Genomic DNA, 17,463 nt, shown 5'->3' with positions numbered 1-17,463 from the left:
AGGATATTCCATGATTCTAACCATCCTGGAAGACACTTGACCCTGAGTCCAATGGTCTTTTTCATAACTGGAATCTCTTTCTGGATCAACTTGGTGTAACAGCATTGTCAGAAATACCTGGATCAGGTCAGGGTTAGATTTCCCAGTGTTGCCAGGATTAGAAAACTGAGTTTTAGTGGTAGAAAATGAATATTCCTTCCTGTATCTGGCATGTGTTCCTTGCCGTTGGTGTGGTGTAACAGCAGGTTAAATTGCTTTCATCCAAATACATACAAATGGGATACAAATAATAATTATGAATTATTATGGTATTCCTGAGGTCAGTGGGTTGCAGGGATGGCTTTCCACACTCTGATGGCACCATGTCCTCCTGATGCAGCTTTTTGGGAGGATTATCTGGCAAGAGGATTACACTGCTGGCACATCATGGCTCGGTGGGGTCAGGAAAAGGCAGAGGAGTGGAAAGGATTGTGTGGGGCTGCAGGAGCCAAATGTGGGACACTCCCAGCCCTGTGCCACACTTGCTCCTTGGCAGTCACACTTCCTCTCTGCACAGAAACCGGTTTCTGAGGCCAGTGAGTAATTTCTAAGAACAGATGTGGATGTAAGAGGCTCCTGTGAGTGCGTACAGCATGAGATGTTTTCACTCATACTCGAGTGCCTCGCCGTGCTCCGTACCTGTCACAGGGAGTGAGGGCTGTGACTCACTGCAACTCACACAAATCGCAAATTGCCCTCTGCTCCTGCCACTGATCCCTTTGTACAGCCATCTGAAGGCACAGCCAGCTCTACACCCCCTTCACACACGTGCCGTCGGCGTTTATGAGCTCTCTTGTGTTCGTTGTGCCTTTGCATTTGCTGGTTTTTGTTCTCTCCCAGCGTGCACTCCTCTTTCAGGAGGTGGTGTCCTTGTCTTGCAAGGAGCTTGGGGAAAACTCGGCTTCATTGCCGATTCCCTTTGAACTCTCAGATCATGGGAGTAGCAGCAGGGGAGCTGGAGAAGAGGAGGGTTTGGGGAGACCTTCCAGCACCTAGAGAGGCCAAAACAGAGCTGGAGAGGGACTTTGGACAAGAGCATGGAGTGATGGGATGAGGGGGAATGAGCTTGAGCTGTAGGAGAGTAGATTTAGATGGGATGTTAGGAGGAAATCCTTGGCTGTGAGGGTGATCAGACCCTGGCACAGAGAGATTATGGACTTCCCATCCCTGGGAAATGTCCAGAGGCAGGCTGGACAGGTTTGGAGCAACCTGGAGTAGTGGAAGGTGTCCCTGCACATGGCAGCGACACTTGGCCATCTCCACAGGTCACTTCCAACCCAAACCATTCCATAATTCTGCGATTCCCTTTCACTTAGCACCATCCAAAGCTGTGTTTGGAATCTGTCAGCCTTGTGAATGAAGGAATAAATTGGCCATGAAAATATTGACAGCGCATTTGCTTATGCCAACTTCCTGACTCGATCCCATAAAATTTACTGCTTTGTTTAAATGCGTGGAGCTAACCAAAGGATTAGAGGACAGGCTGAAAGCTGGACTGAATTCTTGTAGCCCTCAGACCCCTCTGCCCCAGGACAGCAGCTCTCGTGGGAGGTGTTGGGAAACGCTGGCTCAAAAGGAAGAAAATGCAAGTGGTGTGTGGGAATACCAACGAGTCTGGCACATCTGGGGTCACTCATTTAGAGCCAGAGCCAAGAGAAAGCAGATGCCTCAGCTGTTCTCCAATTCCCTTAAAAAAGAAGTATCAGGAAAATAACCCAGCTCTCCACCTCCCTGACAGATCCAATGTCTTTTAATCTGCTCTGTCTCACTGCTTCTCTTACAATGGAAGTTGCTGGTGGTCTGCTCGGGTTAAGCAGCAATTCTGGCAGACTTCAGAGCAGACGTGATCTCCAGGTCTCATTGCTTTGAAGCTCCCAGTTCTATGACACTCGACTAAATCAGATTTTTTTCTTCTCTGCGGAGGCAGAAAATCAGCCCCGTGCGCCCATCTGATTGCAGTGCTGAGGCTTGTCTAATTGAACAAGTGCTCGAGTCAACACTTGAGCAGGATGGAAAACAATGAGGAGATCACCCAGGGATTATGTCTGAGCTCCACAGCTCCTGGCACTGACCGAGCAGATGGCTGGGTCGCATCCTGCCCAAGGCTGGGCAGGAAAGATGTCGATAGGAAAAAAAAAAATAAATTAATTTGGTTTAAATGTATTCAACTCGAAATCTACAAGTGCCTCGGGTCTCTAATTCTGTGCTTTATAGCAGCAGCCCAGATGATGGGATTAGTTGGGGGTTGGCTCTGCAGAATCCTGCAAGGAGCCTGCTGCTGCCTCAAAGCTGATGTGGGTAAAAAATATTTCAGGAAGGGGAACTGAGAGGCAGGGAGTGAAGACAATTTGGCTGGTCCTGTGAAAGTGGGGAACAGCCAGGAGCAATGTGGACATGGCAGGTAAACTGTGAGCCCCTGTGGTGTGGCTGTGCTGATGGAGCCAGGAACCCAAACCCAGGAGCTGGTGGGGAGGGAGGTGGTTTGTGCAAGTGTGAGGACATCACAACCATCCCTGCAGGTCTCCAGCCTGTTCCTTATAGGATCACACTTGATCCTGCAGCCAGAGTCTGTATCCAGAGAGGTTTGGGCTTGGGGAAGTTGCTGGTGGCTGTTCCACAGGTATGTGGCCACCAGAAATCCCGGTGACCTCCATGTGGCTTTCTGTCCCTTTCCCTTGGGGCGGGAGTAAATGAGCACACAGAACTGCTTTTCCCAATGCCCAAACTACTTTTGTCTGGGGAAATACACCCTCAGAAGAGCCCTCACTACAATAGCAATTATCTATTTCCTCTAGCTCTGGACCCTCCTACGCTTTATTTGCTTTTCCCAAACAGCAGTGCATCTGGGAATATCAGAGTCCCTTTCTCTGTAACTGCTGCTGCTCTGTAATTCCCTCCTGCCACCTCTTCCCAAAAGCGCTTTTAACCCTGAAACTCCCAATTTTTCTTTCTGTACTTAAAAGTTATTTTCATTTTTTCGAATGTGTCCATAGCTTGAGCAATAATAAAAAAATTGCATTTTGCATCTGGTGAAATGGAGTGGAATTGCCTTGCTGGCAGCAGTAAAAATGCTGTTTCCCTAAGTTGTTGCTGTGTTTGTCTTCTTTGGTTCTAAAAGCTTTTTTTGTTTGTTTGTTTCCAGGGGGCAGCACTGGAAGAACCTTTATGGGCTCCTAATGACGTGCAGGTGGACGATTGACTGATGATAATTAAGGTAGGAAGAGGAGCTGTTAATTTTGGCATCTTCTCATTTGTCCTATCCTTGAAATAAAATTATGCTGGCCAGTGGCCATCACTCTATTTTGGGGTTCAGTACACAGCCATGGCTCTATGGCCAAGCAATAACTTGTGCTAAAGTGTCCCTTTAAACACAGATGGAAGGGAAATCTTATTTAAGAACTACCTGGGAACGTAACTAAGTGGAAAAAATCTGACTTCCTCCCCCAAAGGATAATAAGGTCTCTGTTGGTGCAGAGTTGGAAGGGACATGACTCTTATTTGAGAGCGCTCAGCACAGGGATTTTTTTGTTCTGCTGAAACCCAGTGGTTGGGTTGGAATTCAGGTTCTAACTTGCAATCTCAGGAAAAAAAAGAAGAAAACTTGAACTAAAGATATATTTTATTCGTTTATTTTCATCATCTTGAGCGTCTGTGGAAAGCTGGTCTGTCTCCAAATGTGGCAAGAGAGTGCTCAGTTCTTGATGGATGAAACAGAGGAAAATCCCTGATTTAAAAGCAGTAAATTGCTGTACAAACTTGGAGAAGAAAATACAAATGCGAGCAGAGTTAAATGGATTTATAAGTAGTTTTTGTGCTGCTTTTATACCTGAATTCTTGCCTTGCTTGGTGGTTGTGCTCGGAGGCATCGTCAGGAGGGTGAGATGGTCACTGCTGGTCTCTGCCTCCTCTTCCTGAAGCAAAGAGGGTCACCACAGAGACTCCCAAATATCCACTGGAACAGAGGCTTTGCTTCCTCTCACAATTTGGGTTTTCACTTCTGACTAATGGGTTCAGTTAATGGCTGCTTGGTTTTTGGTGTCGGCAGAGAGTTGTTGGAAGGAGAGGGGGAAGTTCAAGCTGCAACAAGAGCAAATTCTTTGAAGGCGGCTTTACCGTTCTCCAGCCTATTCCTGCTTTTTGTTTGGCTTGTGATAAGATGCACTGCTGTGGAATTTGCTTGGAGCAGGGATTTGCATGAATTATTGTTCCTCGCAACGTGCACATCTTTGCAAGCCCTCTCCCCGTGCTCCACGGTACCCCAGCACCCTTTGGAGGAGGATTTGTGTGCCGGGGTGCAGCGGTCAGCAAAAGCCAAGTGCTTGGGGGAAGGAAGGCTGCAGTGATAAAAACAAAATGCTGAAATAAGGGGAAAACTCCTCCAGGGCTCTGTGCAGCAGTGTTGGGATTTGTGTGTTTATTCTGTGCGCTGACTTCTCATCCCAGCACGATTTTGTAAAAGCAACATCCTCCTCTTAGGGAAAACTCAGTTGTGCTTGGCCTCTTGCAGAGTTCACTTTTTATTTAGGAGGTGTAATGGCATCAGTCACAGCTGCTGATTGATGTAGTGTGGCCCAAAATTATGTATACGATGGGAGTAAACAGTCATTGGGGATGGTCTCTTGATTCTGCACTTGGAGCTCTTCATTTGAAAAGTTTCCCCTTCTCCTAAAGAGATCTTTCTGTAAATCACTAATTAAGCAAATGAGCTACAGTGACATCAGTCTGTCTCCAAAAGGAGCTGGTGTTTTGGAGGAACCTTCAAGCTGCAGACTCAAATTATCCAATATTTAAAATTATGGTGTCTTGCAGGAATAGAAATAGGAAGGAAAGAATTACTGGAATTTTGGGTGCCTTCAGGTTTCACATAAAAAATCAAGTTTTTTGTGTCATTCTGAATTCTGCACTGATGCTAAATCTGGTGTCCTCACTAAATTTGACTAAATCTGATGGCATTAAAAAATTTGCTTGCAATTCTCTTACTTCCTTTTTGTAGAGAGTAGAAAAGGTTAAGGCAAATACACTGGGTTGTTCATCTTGCAATCCTTTGTGTAATGTATTTATTTTCTGAAAAATTGACTTTGATGGGGAAAACTGGGGGAACTTCTGCCCCCAGAGCATCAGGGGCATGTGTGAGCGATGGGACGGGTGGAGCATCAGTTTGTGAGGTCCTGGGTTGGGGAGAGCACCAGTGTGTGTTGAAAGCAATCAGAGCAAGGTGCTCAGCGTGATGGAGACGTGGCATCGTGTGGAGCTGTATTTGAGTGTGCAAAACACTGCCAGAGCTGCTGAAAAGGGCAGAAACCCTCAAGGTGTGGAGGGGACACTCCCTTGACACCAGTGCAGTGCCGAGTGCCCTGTTTTTGAGAGGGGGAGCGCTAAAACCACAGGTCTTTTTTCAACAAAGCCCATCCAAAGCCATCCACAACCTCTGCACCATCCATATCCTCCTCCAGCTGCGTTGCCAGCAGTTTTTGGGGAGGTGGGAGCCACGCTGGCATGCCCTGTGGGTTTGCAGAAGAGCTCAACACGTGTGGTTTCCTCCACCGGTTCCAGCAGCGCCCGTCACCGAGCTGTTGTTTTCGGTGCTACCCACAATAACTGAAATGTCTTTCCTGAGAGATAAGTCAGTAATTGTGGTTGGCTCCTTCCTCTGGTGTTTGTTCTCTCAATAACTTGAAAGTTCGTTTATCACCGGGGTGCTGCTGGTGCTCCCCTCCAGGGGTGCCCTCCAGCGCCGGCTGGCCACGGTCCCACAGCCTCTCCCTCGAGGATTGCTCCTCAAAAAAGTGCCACAGCTTCATCTTCTCCTCAGGCACGTGCAGTTGTGACCAAACTTCCTGAGCTGAGACAGGAGGTGGTGGGTCAGGACTCGTTTCAGCCCTGCACTGCTTCATCCTGGTGGATTTTGCTTTGATTAGCCAAAGTGGTTTTTTCTCCACTTGGATTTGCAGTTTTGGTCAAAGCCACCACCAGCTGCAATGCTTCTGAACCCTTCAAAGATTGCTGTCACATTTTGGGACCTGCTGATGTGCAGGCTGATGCTTGGAGTATGTTTTGGAAACACAGAGTTTGCCCAGAGATCATAAATCACAAGTGAATGATGCTCCTAAATCCCACTGGCACTTCTCCCCACCTCTTTGCTGTGAAGCTTCAACCTTCTACGTGAAATTTGATACTGCTGAGGTGAGCTGACCTGGCCTGCTGCATCCTAAAAAACACCCTGGGATTTGCAGGGGCTGCTGCACAGAGTGCAAACCCTCATTCCCAGCGCACACCTCCAGCACTGGGTGGTTGGAGCTGAGCATGGAACGGGGACAGGAAGGAGAAAACTCCTTGCAGAAACCACTCCAGGCAGCATGTCAGGACCTGCAGCCCCTACCTGGAGCTGCTGGGTATAAATAAACACATCCACCCTCCTTATTTCTGACAACTGCCTCCCTGAGGAGTAATTTATTTTTTTTTTTCCCAGTAGCTTGTTCTGCAAGCAGGTTTCCTCTTGCAGGTGATTAGGAAAACCTCATTTTTATGTTAATTAGGCATAACTATCAGTGCACAGACATCAATTGCTCTCACATCCTTCTGAGACGTGCGATTTTTATTGAAATTCAGTCCTGAAGAACTGATACCAGCAACTGATGTACCTGTTGCCTGAACAGATGGGAAACTGCACCAAAGGGGTGGTTGCCTCATAAATACGTTGCCAGGGTGTAGCAACCACAGGTTCAGCTTTCAGGAGGGTTGCAGCTGCAGTCAGTTTAGGTTTTTAGTTGTGTTTGCTTGTTGCTAAGTTTGAGGGCTTCCTCAACAACTTGCCTCCACTGAGATCAAGCCATGCTAATTTAATTTTTTAATTTTAGTTTATTGCAGCTAAGCACAGCTGCTGCTGACATTGATGGGCCTGCACCTATAGGAGCAAAACTTCTCCATGTTGATGTCTCCAAATACATCCCTGCTTTGATTGTATTTGGTCCAGCAGGAGGGTTGAATTGATTCACATTTTCAATAAAACACAGCCTTCATTTGGGCAGATTGGCTGCTCCATCCCTGGGAGCGCTCAAGGCTGGATGGGGTTTGGAGCAACCTGGTTTAGTGGAAAGTGTCTCTGCCCATGGCAGCAGCATGGAACTAAATTGTCTTTCAGATCCCTTCCGACAGAAAAGAAGAGGGAATTCAATCAGATGTGCTTTGGGTTTGTTGGTAAAACACAAGTGCAGCTGCTTTGGTGACATTTTTTCACATTACCAAGCACTGCAGGTGGAGGGGCCAGAGGAGAACATCTGGTCCCAGCTGATACGAACCAAAATCCATGAAATTCTGGAATTGCACTCAACTGGAATTGCATTGTCTTTCCCCAAGACCACAAGGAGGTTTCAGAATGCGTTTGCCCAGCCAGACGCAGGTCAGCAGTGGGATTAGCCAGGTCAGTTGCTAACACCATTAACTTCTCCTGCCTCCTTTTCCAGAACTCAGTTCTCGTGACGTTATTGAAGGATTTTGTAATCCAAATCCTTGAGGTTCCTTGCTGAAAGCTCAAACAAATACATCCATCTTATCAGGCCTTTCCAAGAGCAGAGCATGGAAATCCCCTGTCAGGCTGGCACCGTCACCCGTGTTTTCCTCTCTCTGCACCAGCGACTTCTCCTCTGACATTGCTGTGCAAACCTTCCCTGGATTATGCAATGATGAAAAAGAAAGAATGAAAAATTGCACAGGAATTTGGCAAGGGAGACGTGGACCCCTCGCAGCTCCGGTTGGTGGTGGGATGGATTTGTGGTGCATTAAACACATGGATGTGGTGCAGAACTGCCTGTGCTTGGTCAGGAACCTGTTCCCTTTTCACACAGAGTCATTCTGAGGGCAGACATATCTGGGTTGGGGATTTTTGTACGTGGATGTGCACAGGGAGATAAGGCAGGCTGGAAAAATTAATTATTTTGTGTATTTCCCAGAGCTGTGTTCCGTTGATTTTTTTTTGAAATTTTTTTTAATGTTTTTTAGGGTTGGGATTAAATGTGTTGAGATGGTATTTTGTGTTTGGATTGAGATTTTTATTAATTTTTATTTATATGACAATCTTACAGGTTGTGAGTTCTATAGTATTTTACTAACAAGTTATGAAATGGTTTTGTATTTATCTTTATAATGTTTTTAAAGGAAAAACTATTTAATGAAGAAATTACACTTAAATTCTTTTTTCTTTTAACTTAATAATTACTTATGTCCTGTAATGTGGACTTTTTGTTTAACTATAAAATACTACTTAAAGTTTTGAAGAAGAACGTGAGGAAGGACTAGTTACTGCTTTAAAACTTCTATTTTAGCTTTATATATATTATTATATTTTAAAACTTTTCAAGTTTTTAACTATGTGATATTACACACTTCTATTCAAACTACACACATATAATCTTAGTGTTATTAATCAATTTTGGAAGCTTTCTCTATGGCTTCAGGCCAAATATAGTGTTTTTTGAGGGTCTTTGCCTTTCAACAGAGAAAATCTAAAATTCTCAGCATCCAGGGTTCCAGCAGTGATCCTTCAGCTGTGGTGGCCTAAGGTGGGTGCATTTCATGGGAAGTGATACCTGGCTGCAGCTGGGGAGAAGCCAGACAAGCTTTTGATGCGTGAATCCTCCAGTTCTGACACAAAATGTGATATTTTTCTTACAAACTCCACCAGTTTCTCTGAGCTTTGTCAAAATATAACAACCCTTGGGTGAGAGAGGGCACAGCTGGTACCTGTGGAGCCAAGGGATGAGCTCGCTGGGGAAGGAGGTAAATTATGGCTTGGGGGATCTGGAAGGGTGGTCTGTGTAGGAATGTGCCCCCTATGGACAGAGTGGCAGAACCTTCCTCTGTCCCCCAAAAAGGAAAGAGCCCAGAACTTTCTCCCAGTGATAAGGTAGGAAAATCACTGATAGGACCTTGGGGGCTTCACCTCAAGTTTGGGGACAGCTCATTGGCCATGAGCCAAAAGGTCCCGCCTGGGCCATTGAGTAGCAAAGCACAGAACAAAGAAGCCAGATCGCTTTTGTGAGGTGTCTTTACCAGGAGCACAAGCCTGTGGCACCTGGATCGGTTCGAGTTTGTTATTTTGCCTTTATTAAACCTTTTTTGTTCCTGACGCTGTCACATCAGCCTCCTGCTCCTTTTATGCCTCCCAAGGAATGCTGAGCTATTCTGGGGTGTAACGTTGGGGTGTGAGAGCTTATCAGATCAGCTCGAAACCCCTGGGCAAAACGCTACAGGTCTGGACAAGGAGGACAGCTTTATTTGGTTGACCATTGCTGATGGAATTTAATGCCCAAACTTGATTTTTAATGCATTTTTTAGGTGGCCCATCCATATAAAAGACATTTTCCCTTCCTCTCCTGTCCTCTCTTACCCAGGTGTAAGCTGTAGTGATGAAGTGGTGGTGTACCAGGCGAAATGTACAATATTTGGGGAAGGAAATACTGTAATCCATCGTTTTGGGGCTGCAGAGAGCATTTGTGGCATGGGGGCTGTGTCTGAGCTGCTTGGCCAGGTTCTGCTTCCACCTGATGTGGTTTGTGTGCCTTGGTGAGCAATTCTCTCTTTGCAGAGATGGAGGGAGGGGAGAAGCTCTTTAAAGTGAAACATTTCAAATACAGTTGGAGTTTATCCTACAATAAAGCTGTGTTTTACCTCTTCATGGCTCTTTTTCCCCCATGGAAGGTGCCCAGCTTGGCTGCACCTCACTCAGCAGATTCTTGGCAGCCTCAGGTCTTAACCTTGGGCTGAGCTTTGAGGAAGCACAAGGTCAAGCTGCTGTCGCTCTAGAGGAAGTTTGTAGGTTCAAAATTCAACTAGACCTGGTCCTTAATTTAAAAAAAAACCAAACTAAAAAGCAAACAAACACAAAATATTAGTATGGGCTGCTTCCAGTCTTGTACAAGGGGAGTGGAGAAGTCATAGAATCACAGAACCGTAAAATCTGGGTTGAAAGAGATCTTAAAAACCATTTAATTCCAACCCCCTGCCAGTGTACTAGCTAAATCCACTAGACCAGCCTGCTAAATCAGCAAGATCATGTGAACAAGGCCATGATTTTGTAAAAAACTTTGTATTTGAGACAAACTGGTTTAGAGGATGAAATGTGGCTGTTTCTCCCCCAAAATGAGTGGATGTTATGGCACCTAAACTGACGTCTGAGCTTCTGAGGTACACGTGGGACTGAACAGAGAGGTCTCTGCAGCTGCATCCCATCTGGGTTCAGTTATTTAAGGTTCCTCCTTGCAGAGGAAGCTTGTGGAGAGGTGAGAGCTCAGCAGGAGGGGGAAATGGCTGAAGGGACTGAGCAGCAGAAAGGTGGTGCAGTAACGTGGAAGCTGAGTTGGGTTTTCCAGGAGAGGAGTTGGTCAGGATTCACGTTGTGTTGGTGTTTTAATCCATCCACTCAGGTGTGTGGAAATGTTTGGGATGTTCAGCATCTCCCTGCCTTCATCCCAGAGATGAGCTCAGAATTACAGGTGGTGACCAAGAGCAGTGTGAAGGGTCTGGAGGGTGAGAGTTAAATCTGAGCAAAAATGAAATCATTTGGAAGGGCTGGAGCTCTGCCTTCAATGCTCTCCCAAACTGGAAGGTGCAGGGAGCCCCAGGAGCATCTGAAACACCTGGGGATCCCCATGAAGGGTGGATTTTCTCCTTCCCAGTCTGTTTTGGGATGAACACTCAGGATGAGGATTCTGCTTGCACACTGCCAGAGCAGGTGTCCCTTACAGACACCATTTACTGTCAAAAAACCAACCTGAAACTCCAGCTGCCTCAGGCCACGCTGCTGCCAGGTCACCACACCTTCAAAAGAAAGAAGAACCCCCTGCAGGTGCTGGGGGGCAAGGAGACCTCAACCCACCTTGAGGTGCTGCTCCAGCTCCTCCCACAGGCTCAGTTTGGCTGTCCTGGAGCTCAGACACACCTTGGGCAGGATGGAGATTTGTTTGCTTAAATGGCAGGTCACAGGAAATGAATTTTGTGCCATGAGCAGCATAGAAACCACCCCAAAATGTTTCACCAAGGATTCTCACGGGTGTCCAAAACATGAAAACAAATTGGGAAGCCCAGTCTGGCACTGGTTTTGAGCCAGTTGATCTGTGGAAGGTCAGCTTTGCTGGAGGTGCTTCCTAGCTGCTGTTTTGCTTCAGAGCTCAATCTGTTAAAAGTCCTTTTTCCAAGCAGCCAGAGGCTTCATCAAAACCTATTTCATATCTATTTCTTTATTTTTATGGGCTTTGAATCCTGAAATGTATCGTTTGGGAAGATGTTTTAGATGTGAGATGATGGCTGGCAACCCAGCTCTGCATTAAGTGCTTTAAAACATCTACTCCCTGCTTCAATTTTATTTGCTCTTAAAAAAAAATATATAGATAATATCTGCTAGACACCAGTTTGTTCATCCCTCAGGCAGGTGTTCAGGGGTTTTCATTGTTTTTAAAGTGGCTGTTTCTGGGCTTTTGGAAGGGCTGTCAGCTTGCTGAAGCCCATGATGAATCTGTAAGAGGTGCTTAATTGGAAAAGCTGGTTAAGTGATGGGACACAGGATGCTCAGGCTCACCTTTGGTCCCCAAACTGTGCTCTGGGCATCCCTGCTTTGTAATCTCATGGGGTTTGAGCCTTAGCAGGGGAAGGAATTCTTCCTCAGTGCTCCATGTCTTGCTTGGAATGAAATGACTTTATTTCCTTATGCAGCAATCATAATTTTAATAAATTTTCCCTGTCACAAAAGGAGAGAAATGTCGTGAACTGATTTTCTCCTTCTCTTCACCGTGAGGCAGATTTTTGCTTTTCAAAGGAAAATACCTTTTAAAACATTTGCACTTCCTTTCAAGCTTGAATGATTTCATCCATACTCTGATTTTTATTAACAAAGGCTCACAGCAAGATGACATGCAGCCCTTTCAGCTGTTGATTTATCCCAGTCTTTATTCTTGGGAGCAAAAATATGGAAAAATTCTGTGTTACACAATTTTTAACATACATTTTCCAAGTTTCATACCACAGGGCGTTGTGGGGGTTTTATTTCCCAGTGATGCTTTAACATCTGAATTTGGTACAATTCACTGCTTTTGAAGCATTTGGTGACTTTTGCTTTGTGCTTGATCCAGTTTTGATGTGAATTGTTCCAACTTCTGTTTCGGGGGAGGAGCAAAGTTATTTTTTTTTTTCTCACCAGCCCACATGGCATTGAATCCATCTGGAGCACGTGGCTGCTGTAATACAGAAACCACACTTTTTTTTTTCTTTTTTTCTTTTTTTTTTTCACAAATTCTTCCCTGTGTGACTTCAGTAGTTAAAGCTGGTTCGATCTCCTGCCCTGGGACTGCCGTGCTGGAAGCTGAAATCTGTTTGTGTTTAAAGATGCTGCTTCTATTTTGGTAGGAAAATACATCATCGAGAAGTCTTTCTTCCCACTAGCTGCACACTCAGCCTGGAATAAGGTCTCCAGGGGCACATCCTAATGAAATTACCCACTGGGACACAAAAAAAAAAACCAAAACCCAACCCCTGATAGTGGGACCGAGCTGGATGCTTCCCAAAAGGAATAATTCAAAGTCTTGTGTAGCAGAGGTTGGGCACCATCGAGGCTGGTGACTGATGAGATGGTGTTAGGAGAAAGCTGTTGGCTAAACAAAGTCTGATGTGTTAGAGGATAGGAATTTTTATATGGGATGCTGTATCTCATCAGCAAAAAAAAAAATAGCAGGGATATGGGAAATGGGAGACCTGAAAGCCTTGGGGATGTTGGTGGATGAAAGGCTGGATGTGTCCTGGGTGACCCCACATTGTGGGCAGCAGGGAAGGGGGGATTCAGTGCCTGAAGAGGCTTCAGGAGAGCTGGAGAGGGACTTTGGGCAAAGGATGGAGTGACAGGAGGAGGAGGAATGGCTTCCCACTGCCAGAGGGCAGGGTTAGGTGGGATATTGGGAAGGAATTGTTCCCTGTGAGGGTGGTGAGCCCTGGCACAGGGTGCCCAGAGAAGCTGCGGCTGCCCCTGGATCCCTGGAAGTGCCCAAGGCCAGGCTGGACAGCGCTGGGAGCCACCTGGGACAGTGGAGGGTGTCCCTGCCCATGGCAGGGGTGGAACTGGATGGGATTTAGGATCTGTTCCAGCCCAAACCATTCCATGATTCTGGTTCTAGGATGGTATTTTCATTCAATTCAGATAGGCTGGGATGCAGTGAGGGTCATTAACAGGGCCAGGGTGGTTAATTAACCCACAGGACACATGCACGGGGTGTCTGGACACAGCCATTCCTCCTGGGAGCACGGGATGCACACAGCAACAGGAAGGGTTCTGCTCTTGAACCAAACTTCAGAGGTTGGCAGTGTGGTGAAGAATGAAGGAATGAAGGAATTTCTCCCCAAAAAATTGATTCAGTTGCATAGAGGATGTGTCAGCAACTGAAGAAACTCCCCTACAGTTGCCTTCCCATCACTGTCACTGCTTTCCTCACGTGGGTCAAGATGAATCAAGGACACAACACTGGAGAAGGGGTTGGGTGTCCCTCTCTGAGAGCCACCACCACCACCAGCTTGTGGGGGTCCCAGTCGTTGGTTTCTCTGGGTTGGGATTGAAGGCACTTGAGACAGTAATTCATGTTTGGACTCAAGTGTTTATTATTTCTTATCAGTAAAACAGCCTCGCTGCTGTGAGTTTGGCAGCTTTTCAGTAGAAGGCACAAAATGGCCAACAATCTCCTGTTACAAGGGCTTTTCAGACTAAACTATCCAATTAAGAACTGGCACCTAGATTATTTCCCCTTTTAACCCAATAATTCATTCTAAAGAGTCCTCAATGCAGACTTTTCTGTCCAATTACAAAATGCCACCCAAACCTATGAAGAAGAAGCATGAAGAAGAAACCCAGGACAACACCCTGTGCCCTCCATCTTGCTTCCATCCACAACATACTAAAAATCCCAAAACCTAAATTTTTCACCAAGTGATAAACCTACACTACTCTCTTTAATTTCACACTTTGGTGGATTCTGGTCTATCTTGAAGTCTAGGAAACGTTCTCCATGAATGAGGGTCAGAGTCAGTGCTCCCCTGGGGGTCAGGGTACCCCAGGGCAGACAGAGGAATATTCCCAGTGCCCTGGGTTTCCACACCAGCTGATGGTCCTGATGATCCTGCTGCTCTTACCTCCCGCCACACAGCCCATCCTCACCAGTATTCCTAGAGGGATTTACAGAGCTCTGAAGTGATTGAAGTGCTGACAAGTATTTGAATATCCCAGTAAGTATTTACCTGCAATTAAGGCCTTGGGAAAACATTGAGAAACACGAGCCATCATGCAAGTCCTGCTTCCCTTTGTGTCAAGCTGGCAAATTCTGGCTTTGATCCTCTCTTATCCCCATGGATTGGGGCCACCTCCTTTCTTCTCTGCACTCAGGACCCACAGCAGCATCTGGGACTGTGCACGGGGCCCCAAACAAGCAGCAGCCAGGCTCATCTCTCCAATTTTCAGGCTCACCAGCGCCTTTTGTGAGATGGTACCAGCTTTGGTACTTCAAAGAAAGGTGTCAGAAATGCAAAAATGAGCAATTAAGGATTAATCTGCTTGTGGGGATGGGTATCTGCCTCCCCCTCCTGATTGCAGTGTAAATTAGTGGTTGACTTGAGCCCTGTAGTGGAGCTATTTATACCTCCAAGGTTTGAATTATAGCTGGATAGATTATATCATCCCTTTGTTTAATCCTTTTTCCTTTCTTCTGTCGGGCTTTTGACCTCAGTGATTTTCAAAGCAGTCAGATTCGCTTCCTACGGTTTTCTTGTGCTGGTATTTGTATCCAGGAAAGGGGAGGAGAATTTAGATGGCTTTTTCTGTACTGTTTTATTTTCTCTTGCTCTCCCTTACTCATTTCCTCATTCAACAGCCCAGTCCTTTTTTTTTTTCCCTTTTTAACCTTTTCAGGCATTTTCATTCCACAACTGTCATTGCCTTTCTAAGGCTTTTTATTTTCTAGGGCTTCAAAACAGCAGAGGTGAGGGCCAGCCTGGGTGAATATTCCACTTTATAGGCTTGAACTCTTCCCAAAAATCTTTGGAGTGAAGCTCTCCTGCCATGCACCTGCCTTCTGGTGAGACCTACAGCTCTCCTTCGTTTCCCCCCCACCCAAGGACCGAGCAGTGTGAGGGAGGGTGTTGTTGCTCTTGGATTTATTGGCTGTGATTTTGCAAATAAATGCTTTATAATCACTTCCTTGCTGCTCCTTGCAGCCAAGAAAGGGAGACGTGCAGCCGGGGAAGGGCAGGCTGCCTCCCTGTGCTCTGGCTTTCCCTTTGGATATGCACTTCCTATCTATTTCCAAGACTGCTTTTTTTTTTTTTTTTTAGACCTCTAATAAGTGTTGGAGGGTTTAGAATATATATTTATTCTTACAGCTCTCTAAAAGTCGTGTTTTAAACAAAACCACCCCAAAGTTGGCCCCGGGTCAGTGGCTGCAGTGGTTCCTGGCTCTTTGCTCCGTTGCTGCAGTTTGGATTTTCCTGTACTTCCCATCCAGGAGAAGCTGTCAGAAAAATAAAGGGCACAGGAGATGTGGAAGTCAACTGAATATTTTTAAATATCAGAACATGCTGTACAAGGGTGGGAGTTAAATTTTGCAGCTGAAGCAAGCAGGGAGTTCCTCTGCAGTGTGAGCTTCCCTCACTTCTTCCTCGATGGGTTTTCCTACCTGGAGCAACCCTCCCACCTAAAAAATTCCCATTGGCCCTCAGATCCTTTTGTGGCAAGGATTTACACACATGGTTGAATGTTTTTGGACAAGAGGGAATGAAGATCTCCAGCAAAATTCCTGGCAGGAGTGGAAACCTTTAAAAAGTAACTCTGAGCTGGGCACCTGTGGGATGGGAACAGCCTTTAATGAGTTCTGATTCCCCATCCCTGTGTTTCCCCACCCCTGGAAGTGTTCAGGGCCGGGTTGGATGAGGCTTGGAGTAACCTGGGCTGGTGAAATGTGTCCCTGTCCCACAGGGAGGACCTTGAAGTGGCAGCAGGCTCTTGGATCCAGTGGGTCATTATTTGCTGAAGTGATGATCAAGCCCAAAATAATCATTTTTTGTAATAAATTAGAATAGCTTTTACCACCAAACACGAGTATAAAATCCTTTGGGGAAATAGGATGGTGGTTGGAGCAGAGTTTTCCCATCTAGTGCTTTCTTAAGGGCATTTTCAGTAGAAGCCATTGCATTTTTGACACCCTTTATCAGTATGTGCTTAACCTCCAGCCTGGTGGATATTTGGGGCTCTGTTTGTCTCTTGCAGCCCTCCCAGCATTTGTGAACAATTATTTCTTTGGAGCAGCGTTGGAGTTCTTAGTCCTTTTATTCTTGGCCACATCTCAGCCTTTCTCCTTGGTATTTCTGGGAAGTGGAAGCTGTTTCCTGGTGCAGAAAAGCCAATTATTGGATAAACTCAGATCCTTCATCTGGAATGAAGTAGGGAATATTCATCAGGCAATAGCAGTATCATAACCTTCATTTTCAGACACTTGGGGAGTGTTGGAAGCAATTGAGGCTGATCAGATGGGATGGGTCCCTCTCCCCTGTCCCCTTATCCCACCCTTTCTTACTCTTTTCTCTGCCTTCTTTCCCTCCTCCCTAAAAAAGGAGAAAGAAAAGCAAAGTAACTTGTATGGATGGAGGGGAGGTGTAATTATGAGCAGTGGGACCAATTTAAAACGGAAGATTTCAGGGAGACTCCGACTTCCTTTGACATGTTGAGGGGTTTTGGTAGAGGATAAAAGGAAAATAAACTAATTTATTCCTAAATTGTAATTCCTTTTTGGTATTAATCTGTTTCATTAGTGTAGTTCACAAATGCACGCAGGCAGGGGAGAGAGGGGAGCAGCAAATTGAAATGAAGACATTTTCAAAAGAAAAATCTTGCTAGGAAAGGCTTCCTGCAGGGAGAAATCATATCCCAGGAGAAAAGCTGGAAATTCCATTGCTTTGGACTTTTCTAAGTGAGACTGGATAGAGCAATTTGGGAAATTTCTTGTAGGGAGCAGTTTTTGCTGCGTGGTGAGTAGGACCAGATGGTCTAATTGATCCCTTCCCTGGGCAGTCCATGTGGTTTTCATTTCCTCCTGGGAAAAAAATACCCTTTCCTCCTGGGAAGGGCACTGGACTGAGGAGTGTGGTGGCCTCAGGGATCTGTCACTGCTTACAGGGTTGCTGTTGTCCTGGGCTGTGATTCTGCTACTCTGAAATATTTTTAATTAAAAAATATTATTTTTCTCCCCTGCTGTGACTCTTTCTAGCCTTAGGAGGTTGTAACCATCTTTGCAGGGAGTGCTCTTCACCTTCCTGCAGCTGAGGCGTCTCCCAGAACTGCCTGGTGTCCATGGGTGTCAGCTCTGGAGCTTGTGAACTGAAAATGGCTTCACTGAGATCTGAACA

The 17,463-nt window shown here is 45.9% G+C and overlaps 1 protein-coding gene across 2 annotated transcripts in view; it reads left to right on the top strand.

The window, feature by feature from the left end:
* The window catches only part of PTPRA (protein tyrosine phosphatase receptor type A), a 122,135-nt gene that overhangs the window by 53,828 nt on the left and 50,844 nt on the right, over positions 1-17,463 (top strand). For both annotated transcript variants that reach the window (XM_038134665.1, XM_038134666.1), the window contains one exon: positions 3,182-3,253. In XM_038134665.1, coding sequence (XP_037990593.1) covers positions 3,242-3,253 — 12 coding nt within the window. In that variant the 5' untranslated portion in view covers positions 3,182-3,241. The remainder of the gene's footprint in view (positions 1-3,181; positions 3,254-17,463) is intronic.

Source organism: Motacilla alba, chromosome 4 (assembly GCF_015832195.1).
Source record: "Motacilla alba alba isolate MOTALB_02 chromosome 4, Motacilla_alba_V1.0_pri, whole genome shotgun sequence".
In the NCBI taxonomy this organism is placed as follows: domain Eukaryota; kingdom Metazoa; phylum Chordata; class Aves; order Passeriformes; family Motacillidae; genus Motacilla; species Motacilla alba.
Note: the sequence above shows the minus strand (reverse complement) of the source record. Positions and strands in the feature narration are given on the sequence as shown.